The sequence below is a fragment of the Chiloscyllium plagiosum genome, chromosome 9, assembly GCF_004010195.1.
Source record: "Chiloscyllium plagiosum isolate BGI_BamShark_2017 chromosome 9, ASM401019v2, whole genome shotgun sequence".
Classification (NCBI taxonomy): Eukaryota; Metazoa; Chordata; class Chondrichthyes; order Orectolobiformes; family Hemiscylliidae; genus Chiloscyllium; species Chiloscyllium plagiosum.
The window spans coordinates 62,701,760-62,718,239 of NC_057718.1; the positions used below are offsets into that span (position 1 = coordinate 62,701,760).

A 16,480-nucleotide genomic window follows, 5' to 3' on the forward strand; every position below is an offset into this window, starting at 1 on the left:
ACAGCACAGCAGGTCAGGCAGCATCTAGGGAACAGAAGATTCGACGTTTCGGGCACATGCCCTTCTTCAGGACTGAGCAGAGCCTCTCTCCTCCAAGTCCCTCCTCCCTACCTTTTATCTTCTCCTGCTGAACACTCTCTGCTCATTCCTGAAGAAGGGCATGTGCCCGAAACGTCGAATCTTCTGTTCCCTAGATGCTGCCTGACCTGCTGTGCTGTTCCAGCAATAAAGTTTCAGCTTTGGAGAGATATAGGCCAAATCATGGCAAATGGGACTAGATTTATTTATGAAATCTGGTCGGCGTGGATGAGTCGGACAGAAGGGTCTGTTTCCAAGTTATACAGCTCTATGACTTTAAATTCAACATCATCCGGGACAAAGGAACCTATCTACAGGTAATTGGCACCCCATGCCCTAGTGATTCACAGTGGCAGAAGCATGCATCATTGACAAGATGCACAGCAGCAATTCAATAAGGCATCTTTGGCTGCACCTTCCAAGCCTGCAACCTCTACTGTTTAGAAGGACAAGGACAGTAGAAGCTTAGGAAAACTCACTTCCAAGTTTCCCTCCCAACCAGCCACCATCCCGACTTTGAACTATATGGTCATTTCTCACTGTTGCTCCATCCAAATCCTGGAATTTCCATCCTAACAGTACATACTTAATTTCCATTTACTGTAGCAGTTCAAAGCTGCAGCTCACCATTATTTTCTCAAGGGCAATTTGAAACGGGCAATAAAAACTGGCCTAGTCATTGACAACCACACTGAATGAGCAAATAAAGAATATGGTGAAAGTGCAGTCAATTGAGACATTGAAAAATGAATGGGATTATTACCTGAGAAAGAAGGATGAGCAAGGCGACAGAGGCAGGGGCTCAGAATAAATTGCTTCACAATACAGACTCAATGGGCTAATTGATGCACAGCAGGAAGCCATTCTCAAATCACAAAGACTTAGCACGCAGACAGAATGAACTGATAAGGTAAATAGAATTTGGCCTTTATTGCAATTACTGCCTCGGGCAACTGTCTGTGTGGAGTTTGCACATTCTCCCCATATCTGCGTGGGCTTCCTCTGGGTGCTCCGGTTCCTCCCACAGTCTAAAGATGTGCAGGTTAGGTGAATTGGCCATGCTAAATTGCCCATAGTGTTAGGTACATTTGTCAGGGGTGAATGTAGGGGAACGGATCTGGGTGAGTTGCTCTTCGGAGAGTCGGTGTGGACTTGTTGAGACAAAGGGCCTGTTTCCACACTGGAGGGATTTTAATCTAATCTAATCTCAAAAAAGATGGAGCATAAAAGTGGAGAGGTCTTGTTACATCTGTACAGGACATTGTTGAAACCACGTCTAGAATATGTATGTAAATTTGATGTACTTATTTAAGAAAGGATAAAGATACATTGGCGGTAACACACAGAAGGTTCACTAAATTGCTTCTCGAGTTGAAGGGATTATCCAATGAGGAAAGGTTGAGTTGGTTGGCCCTATACTCGTTCAGAAGTGATTTTCATGAAATATAAGATTCTGAGGAGGTGTGACAACAAAGGATGGAAATGATGTCTCCCCCTCTTGAGTGAATCTTGGACTATTGGTATAATTTCAGAATAAGCATAGTCTTATTTAAGATTGTGATAACAGGAAACTTCTCTCAGAGTGATTAATTTTTGGAATTCTCTATCGCAGAGATCAGTGGAGGTGTGACATTGAACGTTGTATATTCAAAGCTAAGTTATACAGATTTCTGAATCTACTAGGGAGTCCAAGTTATGGAGGGCAGTTAGGAAAATGGATTTGAAGCTACTATTAGGTCAATGATGATGTTCTTCAATGCACAGTACGCTCAAAGAGTCAAATGGCATATTCCTACACAGTTATCTTTTTCCAAGACCTTCAAAAGACTTCTCAAAAGTCAAAGTGAAACCTCACTGTCTAACCATGGCCATATCCCTTAAGTCCCCATTATTTAGCCTACTGAATCACAATACAATCCAAGATAAACAAAAGAAAATCTTTTAGTGGTGCACATGAATTACATCACATAGCCTTTGAAAATGATGTCAAAGAATTATTAGTTAAAACACATTTTGTCAAGGCATTCTTCAGGATAACATGGACCACTAGCAGTTGCTTTCTCTAGGAAATCTACTAATTAGTTAGTAAGAATATAACCTTTATTGGGAAAATGCTGGATTTTTCAAACTATCTCGGTATACAAATGATCAGATTAGAACACAACAATACAATCACTACTTGCATTAATGTTATCTGATTAAAAGGTCAGTTTGGTACATACTTAATTTTACTAAGGTTTCTGTAAATTTTTCACAGTTCACTGCTACACGACACAAGAGGTGGATGAATTGATGGTAAGAAAGGAAATAATCCAGTAGTACACGGTCATAAACATCATCTTTTCCCTGCAAAACAGAATCAAATTATTCAAAAAAAGATCATGGCCTCAGCGAATTTTCCATGTTAGATTTTACTGAACACAAAATGCTTCATACCTCAAACAGTTTAATGACGACAAATGTATACTGTAAACATTTAAATACATATATAGCCTTGCAGACAGCATATTTAATCACAAATTTAGAATGAATTCAGTGGGCATCTTCAATATCTTTTGTTGGGCCAATATTTGTTTGCAAAGAGAAACCTGGAGCCAATTTTGGAGCATAAATTGCCTTTTTTGAAAAATAAATTAAATCTTACTAGTGAGATTTTATCAATAGACATTATCAATGTTGGTTAGTATCACAAGCTCAATTTTCACAAATTGACTAAAATGACTGATACTGAGAAACAGGTGGTGCCAGCTTTGTAAAATCTGTATTGGTGTTGAGTCAAAATCTAAAATACTCTCCCTGACAACAGTGAAAGTGTGTCTACACAAAATAGACTGTAGTGGTTAAGGCAGTGGCTCATCATAAATCTCAAGGGCAATTAGAGTTAGGTAACATATACCAACGTTGTCAGTGACATTTACATCCCATGAACTAATAAACAGAAATCCCCTCAACTTGCTAGGTGAAAAATTACAAACCAAAGTCTTTTAGGATTGGAAAAACTGTCTTTATTACATGACAAGAAAAGCTTAGAAAAGACAGACAAATTTACATTTAGATTGTAGTAAGCAAAGGGAATTGTCTAGGATATTGATGGCAACAAGTAGATGGATCATGAACAAAATACATAAAATAGGGTTTGGATCATGTCCTGCTCTGCAATCAAAATATGATTACTGATTGTGATTGCAAGACTAGTGGCTATCAAATACTACTTCCTTAGTTGAGGCACTGCAGATTTGTAATTTATTTTTAAAAGCACTGCTATTGGAGCATTTGGAGCTCCTAATGTCAGCAGCTGTTTGGTAAATAGAAGCCCATGAAATTTCACAATGAATCTACCTCCACAAAAAATATTAATTTTTTATTACAATTAACCTCTGAAATAAAATAATAAACTGTGTGCTGCATAGAATACTTCCATAGTTATCTACATACCTTACTCGTTTCCACCATTGTAGGCAAGAGGCACATATTGAGTTCTGGACGAGGAGGACGTATATTGTTTTTCCCACCCATTAACTTTATATTCTCACGACAGGGGAAATAAGGTCCTAAAGACACTGTAAAATTAGTTTAATAGATGAAGAGTGAAACAGAATCTTCCAAAGCAAGTAGAGATTTATTTGTTTTTATTATCATCGTGCAATTAATTATGTAACAGGTTGTACTTACTTGGTATACTACTATGGTGACAGGTGCAATGATTGTGCTGAAGGAATGGCACCAAAGTATGAAGGAAATCATGAGGACTTAGGAGGACAAGTTCTTTTAAAACATCTAGAAAGCAATGACAAATTTATTTTACGTACATAAAAAGAAACGTTTCCTAGTCAGTATTTTTGGCAAGTCCCACGGTGGACTCTTTTTAAAAATTATCAATTTATTGAGTTATTTCAAAGTGTGCAGTAATGTAGGCATAGTTTTTTTACGATGCCAATATTATTTTCTAAAACACTTGCTTGAATTGTACTTTGATACAATTTCTTTTCTTTTGGTGATTGTGCTGGCCATAAAGTAGTAATTTTCTCCAAACGGTTCCTGAAATTTTTAAAAAAGCGTACAATACAGATTTAACAAAAAGTGACTTTGATTCCAACTACTAGACTAAAATTGTGAGCATATAAATCAAGTGCAAATTCCCTCTCTCATATTCGTCCCTCTCTCATATTCGTCACAAATCTCAAGTGTGTTTCAAAGACTTACGTTCAGTTTTCTAACAACATTGGGGTCAGTACAAACATACAAGTAAATCTTTCAAAGACGGGCAGAAAATCTGACATAGCATAAAAGTAATAAGACAATTCAATGTACCTTGGAATTTAAAGTATATTAATGAAAATAGAAAAATATCATTTATAAGTTTATATTTTGTTCTGCTACAGCTATAGGTTAATAGTAATGTGAAACACAATTCCATTTCTCAATTTGAATGCTGGTGCTGAGGTCTTCTAATTAGAGGTGAGTGAATAAAACCCACATGGACTCCACTTTAATTTCACTTTGAAATAAAGAAAGTAATTCATATTCTGTTAACAAATTACTTGACAGCTGGAAATCAATGGTTTGTGAATTGTGGGTACAAGTCCATGTGTTAAACTTGCGCCCACACCTCCCCCCTCACTTCCCTCCAAGGCACCAAGGGATCCTTCCATATCTGTCACAAATTCACCTGCACCTCCACACACACCATTTACTGCATCTGCTGCACCCAATGTGGCCTCCTCTACATTGGGGAGAGAGGCTGCCTACTTGCGGAACGTTTCAGAGAACACCTCTGGGACACCCGCACCAACCAACCCAACCGCCCTGTGGATGAACACTTTAACTCCCCCTCCCACTCCGCCAAGGACATGCAGGTCCTTGGCCTCCTCCATCGCCAGACCATGGCAACACGACACCTGGAGGAAGAGCGCATCATCTTCTGCCGAGGAACCCTCCAACCACAAGGGATGAATGCAGATTTCTCCAGCTTCCTCATTTCCCCTCCCCTCAACTTATCTCAGTCCCAACCCTCGGACTCAGCACCGCCTTCTTGACATGCAATCTTCTTCCCGACCTCTCTGCCCCCACCCCCTCTCCGGCCTATCACCCTCACCTTAACCTCCTTCCACCTATCACATTTCCAACGCCCCTCCCCAAGTCCCTCCTCCCTACCTTTTATCTTAGCCTGCTTGGCACACCCTCCTCATTCCTGAAGAAGGGCTTATGCCCGAAACGTCGATTCTCCTGCTCCTTGAATGCTGCCTGACCTGCTGTGCTTTTCCAGCAACATATTTTTCAGCTCTGATCTCCAGCATCTGCAGTCCTCACTTTCTCCATGTGTTATTCTACCAGTAACTAGTAATGCAACCTCATCACACATTACAGATTTTCTTTTTTTCTGTTTTTGTCTGGACCATCGAAAATTGGGAAAAAAATTTGGATGAGAGCACAACACTATAAGACATAGTAGCAGAATCAGGCCATTTAACCTGATGCGAGTGTGGTCTACCATTCGATCATGTCTGATATGTTTCACAACCCCATTCACCTACCTTCACCCCATAATCTTTGATCTCCTTACCAATCAAGACCCTACCTCTGTCTTGAATACACTTAATGACTTGGCCTCCACAGCCTTTTGCAACTATGAGTTCCACAGAGTGACCACCCTCCGGCTGAAGAAATTCCTCCTCAGCTCCATCCTCAAATCTTAGTCTCTCCTACTAGTGGAAGCATCTTCTCCATGTCCACTCTGTCCAGGTCTCTCAGTATTCTAAGTTTCAATCAGATCCTCCTCATTCTTCTAAACTCCATCAGATATCGATACATAGTCCTCAACCACTCCTCATTCGACAAAAACCTCATTCTTGTAAAACTCCTCTAAACCTCCTCAAATGCCAGCAAATCCTTCCTTCGACATGGGGCCCAAAACTGTTCACAATATTCCAAATGCATTCTGACCAGCGCTTTTGCACAGCCTCAGCAGTACATCCCTGCTCTGGCATTCTAGTCTTCTCAAAAAAGTGCTAACATTCCATTTGCCTTCCTGTGAAATGAACTTGCATGTTAACCTTAAGAGAATTCTGAATGAGGACTCCCAAGTCCCTTTGTGCTTCAGATTTCCAAAGCTTTTCTCCATTTAGAAAATAAGTCTACCCATCTATTCTCCCTACCAAAGTGCGTAACTCCATATTTCCCAGTGTATTGCATTAGTCATTTCTTTGACTACTTTCCTAGCCTGTCCAAATCCTTCTGCAGGCTTCCCACTTCCTCAGCACTATCTGTCCCTCCACCTATCTTTATGTCATTTGCAAACGTAACAAGAATCCCCTCACAGTTCCTTTGCCCAAATCATTAATGTATAATACGAGTAGTTGTGGTCCCAACATAGACTCTCGCAGAACTCCATTAAGTCACCAGCTGTCATCTGAACAGACCCCTTTATCCATGAAAATCCCTACTGGTCAACCATATGGAGATCCTAAATCACCTTAATACAATGACAGGAAGCATTCACATATAATTTGTAAACACTCGGATTTGGAACATTGCTTTTCACAAACTGTTATTGATCCCCAAAATAACCAAATTTATCAAGTGGCCCTCAAATGAAGAAATTACCAATATTAAGAGATCTTAATCTGGCATCAGAAATCTCTGCTACTGAATCAGATAGCAATCAGGCAAGAGCCAGGCCACTGGTGGGTGTTCACCTGACATCAAGAACTCCTAACCAGTGACTGGCAACTCTCACTCAGCTACACCACTGAGCAGGTTGTGGTTGTTGCCAAAGACATCCACTACAGTCTCAGGATCACAAAGTGCTTCAGATAATTTGAGCAGGTGATTTTGTGGGGTGGGGGTCACAGGGAAACGAGAGGAAGGGGTGGCTTTCATTGGATCTCCCATTTTCAATGTCTAGTCCCTCAATCAGGCACTAGGATCAAGACATCCACATCATTATCACCGCAACACCTCCCATGCTTCCCCATTGTGGTGACAAGCAGCTGGGTTAGTCTCAATGGTGACAGGATGAAGGTCTTAAGTAATCCTCAAGGGGCTACTTGATGGTCTCAATTCGAAGTGGTGCAGGAAAGTTGACCATGGGCTTTCCAAACAGAACTTAATTTTGGTGGACAGGCATAAGTCATGTCATTGACCTGCCTAATGAAATGACCTTCCCACCTTCAAGCTTGTCACCAGAGAGAGCAGACGATTCTGTCCAATATTCTGCTTTTCATAGTTTTAACTTTTACATGTATCAAAACCAACACAAATTACGTATGAATTAACAGGATGATGCTTCAAATACAAAAGTTTTACGTTGCTGGCTTGACTGTTCAGAAAACAAAGAAACATTATACAAAGCCAAAAACACTTGCCTTCAGTACGTATGCAAATATCTAGATTCACAGTTCCACAATATGATATTCTTTATTCATGCAGGGTGGGTCAGGAGTCCTATCTTACAATAGCTTTAACCCCAAGGTTTTTTTTTTAGATACAATCAACACCAAGGCACACTTCTAAGAACTCCTCTCCCTCAAGTCACAATTCTTGACACACTTCTGACTGACCAAACAATAACAGTTAATCTCAGTTAAAGGTCTGGCCACTTCTGGTTAAAATCATGTACATCTTCAGCAACTCCAAACAACTTGCACAGCTTTCCAGGTTTTAAACCTTTTAAGCATGCTTACACAAAGTCTCAAAGAGCTGTTATAACTCTTTGCTCGATTGTCTACACCCTCCAGCTCTCCTTCCTGCAGCTCTCCTTTGTATCTGTTCAAATAACATCTGTCTCAAGCTCCTTCCTATTTGCACAAGTTCCAGATCAAGGGTCCGGAGTTTCTGACCATCCAAGAAAATTTAAAGTGATCCCTTAATAACTAATGCAATTACTGCTTTTGAATCGTAGGTCACCATATTCCCCAACACTATCACATCCCTTCCACAAAAAACAAAAAGTTATCATGCAGTAAATTTCACTTTACAACTCTTGAAAAACACTAAGGTCTTAACATCCCAAACAATTTATCAAATAAGGTACAACATGTTCCACTGGCTACAAACATAAGGCATTATATTTCCAAAACAGACTTCAAATATTCTGAGCCATTTTACAATCTTATAAAACCCAATACACGTTTACCTGGCTTTAAGATATTGCAGATACCATCCTTTGCTCTTTGAAAACTCTTGATATGTTGATCTCAATCACATTATTTTGAGTTGCAACATGCTATAATTTTTAGTGTAAGTTGCAGCAGCATTAAACCACACTGAAATGTGCATTGGTTTCCAATTTCAAACTTTTCTTGGAACATTAGTCATAGTCTGTACAGACCAGTAACCTTACTCTTGTACTCCATGCTGTTTTTTAAAATCACCACTGGATTGTGCAGTACAGGTCCTGGGATCCTATTTGTAATGGGCCCAAAGGTTTTACAATTTATTTTGTCTGGTTAACTTTATCAAGAAAAGGGCTACTGCTGATAGACCTCCTGTCTTCTGAAAATAGACAGCTATAGATTGGAATCCAAGAAGAAATCCCCTATCATAGTGTTTCTTACTTTCTTGATTTGGCAATTTCCTTTGTTCTTACTGAGAGCGAGACAGCAAATCGTCAGATTGTTTGAAATTGACTCGAACCTCACAATTCAATTTTTAGCTTCTCACTACCATTTTCACCTAACTCTGCCTTTCTTTTTTAAAGATGTTCAAGCCTTGGGAAAAAAAAACATAACAACGAAGCACCCAACATCATTCTTAATTTTGAGCCCAACTTCCCAATTTAACTCTTCAGTTTTCTTTTCCAGGAGATGCAGGTTTTGTTGAGTAAAGTGCTCTTGAGCCACTGAACAACTAACTCTAATTCCAAATTTGGTTGAGGTTATGTTCTGTTCAGTTAAGAAAGCTTTTGTTCAGTAACGAAGCCACATTTTAAATTAAGCTGGTACAAAGAAAGAGGTAACAATTTTCAATGATCCCAATGAATATGTTTTTATTCAGCAAACCTGTCTGGAGAGAACTTCATCTCACTTGCCAACATTAGTGACTGTATCAATCCTGTAAGGATAATACTCAATTTTCTGCCATACCAATGAACATAAGGACATTATACTCTCTCAAATATCTCCAATCAATCTTTTCAGTTAAAAAAGGTAGTTTGCAGTAAACATTACCTGTTAGGACATTATCAGATTATCCTTCGCTTAATACAGACTCTTAAAATTCTTTATTTTACAAGCTTAAAACAATTATAGATTCCTAGGACAGCATAAAGAATTTACAAATTTATCACTGTTGTTGCCTCCAGGTTAAAGCCAGTAACATAAATAAAGATAAATTCCTCTCAGTGAGCATAGAGTGTTTACCTACAATTTCAGAAAACATCTGAACTCTTGTCTCTCACTTTTGGCCACAAAATGCAGGGTAAATCCATTCTTGCTTATTACTATTCCATCAGTCTACTGTCAAGCAGCAGCAGAGTGCTGAAAGTGGCTGTCAACATCAACAATATTCTTAAGCAGCACACATTCTGCAATAAAATGCTCACTGATGCTCAGTTTGGACTCAAGACCATTCATATCTTGACTTCATTACAGCCTTGGCCTAAACATGCACAAAAGTGGTAAACTCCAAAGTTGAGGTGAGAGTGACTGTCCTCGACATCAAACGACAATTAATACAAATTTGACATCAAGGAACCCTAGTAAAACCAAAGTCAATTAAAATTGGAGCAAAAGCTCTGCTCTAGTCAGAATCATATCTAGCACAAAGGAAAATGACTCTGGCTATTTGATAAGAGGCCATAAAGGTTATTGTATAAAATAAAAGCTCATAGTGGGTAACATGCTGGCATGGATAGAAGGTAGGTTAAATAACAGAAAATAGGAATAAAACCTTTTCAGGCAAGCAGGATGTCATGAGTGGCGTGCCATAGCAGTTGATGCTGGGGCCTTAACTCTTTACAATTTATACAAATAATTTGGATGAAGCGCCAAAGGTATGGCAGTTAAATTTGCTGACAATACAAATATAGGTAGGAAAGAGTTATGAAAAATAATATAACGAGATTCCACAAAAGGATGCAAGTAGGTTAAGTGAGTGGGCAAAGTTCAGACAAACAGAGTACAATGTGAGAAGCTGTCCATTTTGGCAGAAAGAATAAAAAGCATATTATCCAAATGGTGAGAGGTTGAAAACTCAGATGCAGAGAGATCTATGTACGTTACTGAATAAATTGCAGGTTAGTGGGCAGGTACAGCAAGTAATCAGGAAAGCCAACAGAATGTTATGCTTTACTGTGAGGGGAATTGAATCCACGGGTGGGGAGATTAGGCTTCAGTTTTGGTGAGGCTGCCTCTGAAGTACCTATGTGTACAGTATTGGTCATTGTACATCCAGAAGAATGTTAATGTATTGGGAGCAGTTCAGAGAAGCTTTTCTAAACTAATACTTGGAATGAGCAGATTGCTTTATGAGGAAGGCAAGTCAGACAAGGCCTGTATTCTCTGGTGTTTAGAAGAGTCAGAGGTCACTTAACCGAAATATAAGATCCTGAGAGGACTTGACTGGATAGACATGGAAAGGGTGTTTCCTCCTGTGAGAGGATACAGAACTACAAAATTAAGGAGTCACCCATTTAAGAGATGGATAACAATTATTTCTTTCTCTCGTAAGGTTCCTGTGGGTTTGGTATTCCCTTCTTCAAAAGGCAGTGATGCAGAATCTTTAAATATTTTTAAGGCAGAGGAAGATCGATTCTTGGATGCAAAGGGTATGAACAATCATCAGAAGTACACAGGAAGGTAGATTTGGGATTAAAACCAGATCAGCCATAATCTTGTTGAATGGCAGAGCAGGCTTAGAGGCCAAGTGAACTACTCTTGTTCTTGATTACATGCTGTTGGAGGTCAATCGTTTTAGTCTTGTAACATTGACGTAACAGTTCCTCAGGGTAGTTTACCAGATCCAACCATCTTCAGTTGTTTCATCAATGACACTTCCTCCATCATAAGAGTGAGGATGTTCACTAATAACTATACACTGTTCAGCACTATTTACAATTCTATGATCCATTCAGTCCATATGCAGCAAGAACTGGACAACAAGGCGGCTTAGGCTAATGAGAAGTAAATAACATGTATGCCACTTCCTTCAGCAGCATCTCACCCAGTTTCAATTTCACTTGCCAGCACCTTCTAAACTCTCCCAAACTTAGAGGCTAGGAATTCTAACATGTCCTGGATATATGTTTGCTCACTGAGCTAGAAGGGTTATTTTCAGACGTTTCGTCACCATACTTGGTAACATCATCAGTGAGCCACCTTCTAGTTCAGTGAACAGGCTTACATCCAGAACCTCAACCTTAGTTACAAGTCTTCTCAAAACTCGCTAATTCTAACATGTGAAACTCACTTCCCAACTCCCTAGTACCTGTCCACCTTCTTCAAGGCACAGACCAACACTGCAAACAAATACTCAAGACTGCGGCTTGATATTACCCAGCACAAAACATTTGAGTTGATTGGCATCCCATCTACAAGATGTACTGTCGCAAACTTCTAAGCCTCCTTTGATGGTATCTTCCAAATTCACAGCATCTACCACTCAAAAGGATAAATGCAGCAAATGGAACACCACCACCTGCAAGCTCCCTTTCAAGCCACACACTGTTTTAACTTGGAACTATATCACCATTCCTTCACTGTTGCTGCGTCAAAATCCTGGAACTCCATAGCAGCATCATGGTTAAACCTACACCCCAAGGGCTATAGCAGTTCATGGAGGAAGCTCACCACCACTTTGTCTAGGGTAATTTGGGATAGGCATTAAATGTTAGCCTAACCAGCGATACCCCATCTCAGGAATGAGTAAAAGAAAAGAAGTATCAGGAAACAATAATCTCCAATAACTATTTCCCCAAGACACTCAATTGTATTACCATTGTTGAATCCCCCACTAGCAATATGCTGGCCAGAAACCAATATAAATATAAATATTATGATGGTAACAGCAGGTCAGGGCTGTAAGTTCTGTGATAAATAACTCATCTCCTGACCCACAATCAACAAAGTACATGTCATAAATGTGACAGAATACTTTCTTGGATAAGTGCAGCTCCAACAACATTCAAGAATCTTGATTCCACTTGGGGCAAAGCAGCCTGCTTCATTGGCACACTGTTCACCACCTTATTTACTCCCTCTACCACTGACGTACAGAGGCAGCAGTATGCAGCATTCATAGGCTACATTGCAGCAATTAGCCAGGGTTCTTTCCAAACCCTCTAACATCTAGAAGGATAAGGGCAGTAGATGCATGGGGACACTACCACCCACAAGTTCCACACACACCATCCTAACTTGGAACTAATTCTGCTATTCTTTCACTGTGGCTGAGTGAAAACACTGGATCTTACTTCCTACACTATATGGACAGCAATGGTTCAAGAAAGCAGCTAACCCCCACCTTCTCAATGGCAATTAGGAACATGCAATAAGTGCTGACCTAGCTGGTGCTGATCACATTTTGTGAACACATAAAAGAAATTCCTGTAGCAACCAATAGACTTGCATTGCTGAGTGATAAATGTTATTTACTACTGAGCAAATACTTTGGTGAAAATGGCCAGACATTTCGTGCAGGATTCTCTAACCATTCAAGAAGAGATGTTTATGGGATCATAGAGATGTACAGCATGGAAAGAGACCCTTCGGTCCAAATCGTCCATGCTGACCTAGTCAGTTTTTGCTAGTAAACGTTGACATTAACAACAGCCCCTGCAGCAACTTGTCAATTGAACACAGCATAATATTAACGTTGGAATCTATAGTTTATCTGGATTCAATGTAAATGTATTTAGTTGCTGAAATTTAATCTCATGGTATTATTACCTATACAGGCATTTCGAAGTTCTGGCGGACTATAGGAATTCAATAATGTGAGAAGCTTGTGAGCAAATTCGATTCTTTCCTGCCACTGGATCAAGGCTTGCTTAACATCTGTAAATATAAATTTAAAAAAAAAATGTGAAATTGAAAGTTGCAAATTTTTTCTAAAACGAGACATTATTTTGTTGGAAACAAAATTAGTACCATACAACATAAGGAGGAGGACAAAGTATTCAAGAAATATATTAAAACACAAAACACGAAAACAAAACAATGATAATGAGTATAAAGATACAAAATAAAAAAAGATTGAGTTGCGTGTCCTAGTAGGAAACAATATTCTATTGTGCTAATATGGACATCTTATGTTAGCTGCAATGTCAAAAGGTGAAATTTAAAATTTTGTTAAAAGTCTCCACACTCCAAATACTATTTTTAAAAAAACGGTTGTCAAATACCAATAGTAAATTTCGTTCTTGGCATTTCCAACCCTCACATATGAAGGGGATGATAGAATGCATTTAAAATAATCCATTAAAAACATTACACTTACATTAGAGAACCTTCTAAGACAGTTAAGGAACTCTTCCACAAACAAAAAAATCAAAATTAGTTGAATAAAAAACACCAAAAGTCAACAGACCTTTCCGCTGCAAATATGGACGTGTAGATTTCAGAACAGATAAGAAAATAGAGAGAAGCTCCACCAAGTCCCCAGTCACATGGCAAGCTGTAGCCTCATGGTACATCATGTGCAAAGTATTAAAAGACTAAAAAATTAAAAGAAAATTAGAAACATATGTTTTGATTTCTTGAAGCAAAAATAATTATTGTAGAATCATAGAACCCTTACAGCATGGAAACAGGCAACAAGTCCACACAGACTCTCTGAAGAGTATCTCATCCAGACTTATTCCCCTAACCTATTACTCTACATTTCCCCTGACTAATGCACCTAACCTACTCATCTCTGAACACTATTTAGCATGAAAAATGAGTTGCTGGAAAAGCACAGCAGGTCAGGCAGCATCCAAGGAGCAGGAGAATCGACGTTTCCAACATGAGTGCTGCTTCAGGAATGAGGAGGGTGTGCCAAGCAGGCTAAGATAAAAGGTAGGGAGGAGGTACTTGGGGGAGTGCCGTTGGGAATGCAATAGGTGGAAGGAGTTTAAGGTGAGGGTGATAGGCCGGAGAGGGGGTAGGGGAGGAGAGGTCGGGAAGAAGATTGCAGATCAAGAAAGCGGTGCTGAACCTGAGGGTTGGGACTGAGATAAAGGTGGGGGGAGGGGAAATGAGGAAGCTGGAGAAATCGCATTCATCCCTTGTGGTTGAAGGGTTCCTCGGCAGAAGATGAGGCGCACTTCCTCCAGGTGTCGTGTTGCCATGGTCTGGCGATGGAGGAGGCCAAGGACCTGCATGTCCTTGGCGGAGTGGGAGGGGGAGTTAAAGTGTTCATCCACAAGGCGGTTGGGTTGGTTGGTGCGGGTGTCCCAGAGGTGTTCACTGAAATGTTCCGCAAGTAGGCAACCTGTCTCCCCAATGTAGAGGAGGCCGCATCGAGTACAGCGGATGCAGTAAATGGTGTGTGTGGAGGTGCAGGTGAATTTGTGACGGATATGGAAGGATCCATTGGGGCCTTGGAGGGAAGTGAGGGGGAAGGTGTGGGCTCAAGTTTTGCATTTCTTGCAGTTGCAGGGGAAGGTGCCGGGAATGGAGGTTGGGTTGGTGGGGGGGGGTGTGTGGACCTGACGAGGGAGTCGCGGAGGGAGTGGTCTTTCCGGAACGCTGATAGGGGAGGGGAGGGAAATTTATCCTTGGTGGTGGGGTCTGTTTGGAGGTGGTGGAAATGACGAAGGATGATACAATATATCTGGAGGTTGGTGGGGTTGTAGGTGAGGATCAGTGGGGTTCTGTCCTGGTGGCGATTGGAGGGCCGGGATTCAAGGGCGGAGAAGCGGGATGTGGAGGAGATGCGGTGGAGAGCATTGTCAACCACATCTGAGGGGAAATTGCGGTCTTCGAAGAAGGAGGCCATCTGGGTTGCTCGGTATTGGAATTGGTGCTCCTGGGAGCAGATGTGATGGAATTGGGAATATGGGATGGCGTTTTTATAGGGGGCAGGGTGGGAGGAGGTGTAATCTAGGTAGCTGTGGGAGTTGGTCGGTTTATAGTGAATGTCCGTGTTGAGTTGGTCGCCTGAGATAGAAATGGAGAGGTCTAGGAAGGGGAGCGAGGAGTCTGAGACGGTCCAGGTAAATTTGAGGTCAGGGTGGAAGGTGTTAGTAAAGTGGATGAACTGTTCAACCTTCTCGTGGGAGCACAAGGTAGAGCCGATACAGTCATCGATGTAGCGGAGGAAAAGGTGGTGGTGGGAGGAGGGGGGTGCCTGAGTAGCTGCGGAAGATGGACCGCTCCACATATCCGACGAAGAGGCGCCCATGGCTACTCCTTTGGTTTGGAGGAAGTGGGAGGATTGGAAAGAAAAGTTGTTCAGAGTGAGGACCAATTCAGTCAGTCGAAGGGGGGTGTCAGTGGAAGGGTACTGGTTGGGTTGGCGGGAAAGTAAGAAACGGAGGGCTTTGAGGCCTTCGTGATGGGGGATGCAGGGGTACAGGGACTGGATGTCCATGGTGAAGATAAGGCGTTGGGGGCTGGGGAAGCAAAATCATGGAGGAGGTGGAGGGCCAGGGTGGTGTCCCGAACGTAGATGGGGAGTTCTTGGACTAAGGGGGACAGGATCGTGTCGAGGTATGCAGAGATGAGTTCGGTAGGGGCAGGAGCAGGCTGAGGCAATGGGTCGGCCGGGGCTGTAAGGTTTGTGGATTTTGGGCAGGAGGTAGAAATGGACAGTGCAGGGTTGTGGGATGATGAGGTTGGAGGCGGTGGATGGGAGATCCCCTGAGGTGATGAGGTTATGGATGGTCTGGGAAATGATGGTTTGGTGGTGGGAGATGGGGTCATGGTCAAGGATAGGAGGAGGAGGATGGCCTCCTTCTTCAAAGACTGCAATTTCCCCTCACATGTGGTTGACAATGCTCTCCACCGCATCTCCTCCACTTCCCGCTCCTCCACCCTTGAACGCCGCACCTCCAATCGCCACCAGGACAGAAACTCCACTGGTCCTCACCTACCACCCCACCAACCTCCAGATACATCATATCATCCTTCGTTATTTCTGCCACCTCCAAACAGACCCCATCACCAAGGATATATTTCCTTCCCCTCCCCTATCAGCGTTCCGGAAAGACCACTCCCTCGTCAGGTCCACACCCCCCACCAACCCAACCTCCACTCCTGGCACCTTCCCCTGCAACTGCAAGAAATGCAAAACTTGCGTCCACACCTCCCCCCTCACCTCCCTCCAAGGCCCCAAGGGATCCTTCCATATCCGTCACAAATTCACCTGCACCTCCACATACATCATTTACTGCATCCGCTGCGGCCTCCACTACATTGGGGAGACAGGCCGCCTACTTGCGGAATGTTTCAGAGAACACCTCTGGGACACCCACACCAACCAA

General features: G+C 41.6%; 1 protein-coding gene across 5 annotated transcripts in view; it reads right to left on the minus strand.

Moving 5' to 3' along the window:
- The window catches only part of usp34 (ubiquitin specific peptidase 34), a 371,687-nt gene that overhangs the window by 14,634 nt on the left and 340,573 nt on the right, over window positions 1-16,480 (minus strand). For 4 of the 5 annotated variants that reach the window (XM_043696074.1, XM_043696076.1, XM_043696072.1 and 1 more), the window contains 5 exons: window positions 13,603-13,729; window positions 12,963-13,070; window positions 3,751-3,855; window positions 3,514-3,638; window positions 2,301-2,424 (listed from right to left, as the gene is read on the minus strand). In XM_043696074.1, coding sequence (XP_043552009.1) covers window positions 2,301-2,424; window positions 3,514-3,638; window positions 3,751-3,855; window positions 12,963-13,070; window positions 13,603-13,729 — 589 coding nt within the window. The remainder of the gene's footprint in view (window positions 1-2,300; window positions 2,425-3,513; window positions 3,639-3,750; window positions 3,856-12,962; window positions 13,071-13,602; window positions 13,730-16,480) is intronic. The other variant, XM_043696075.1, reaches the window with a different exon arrangement.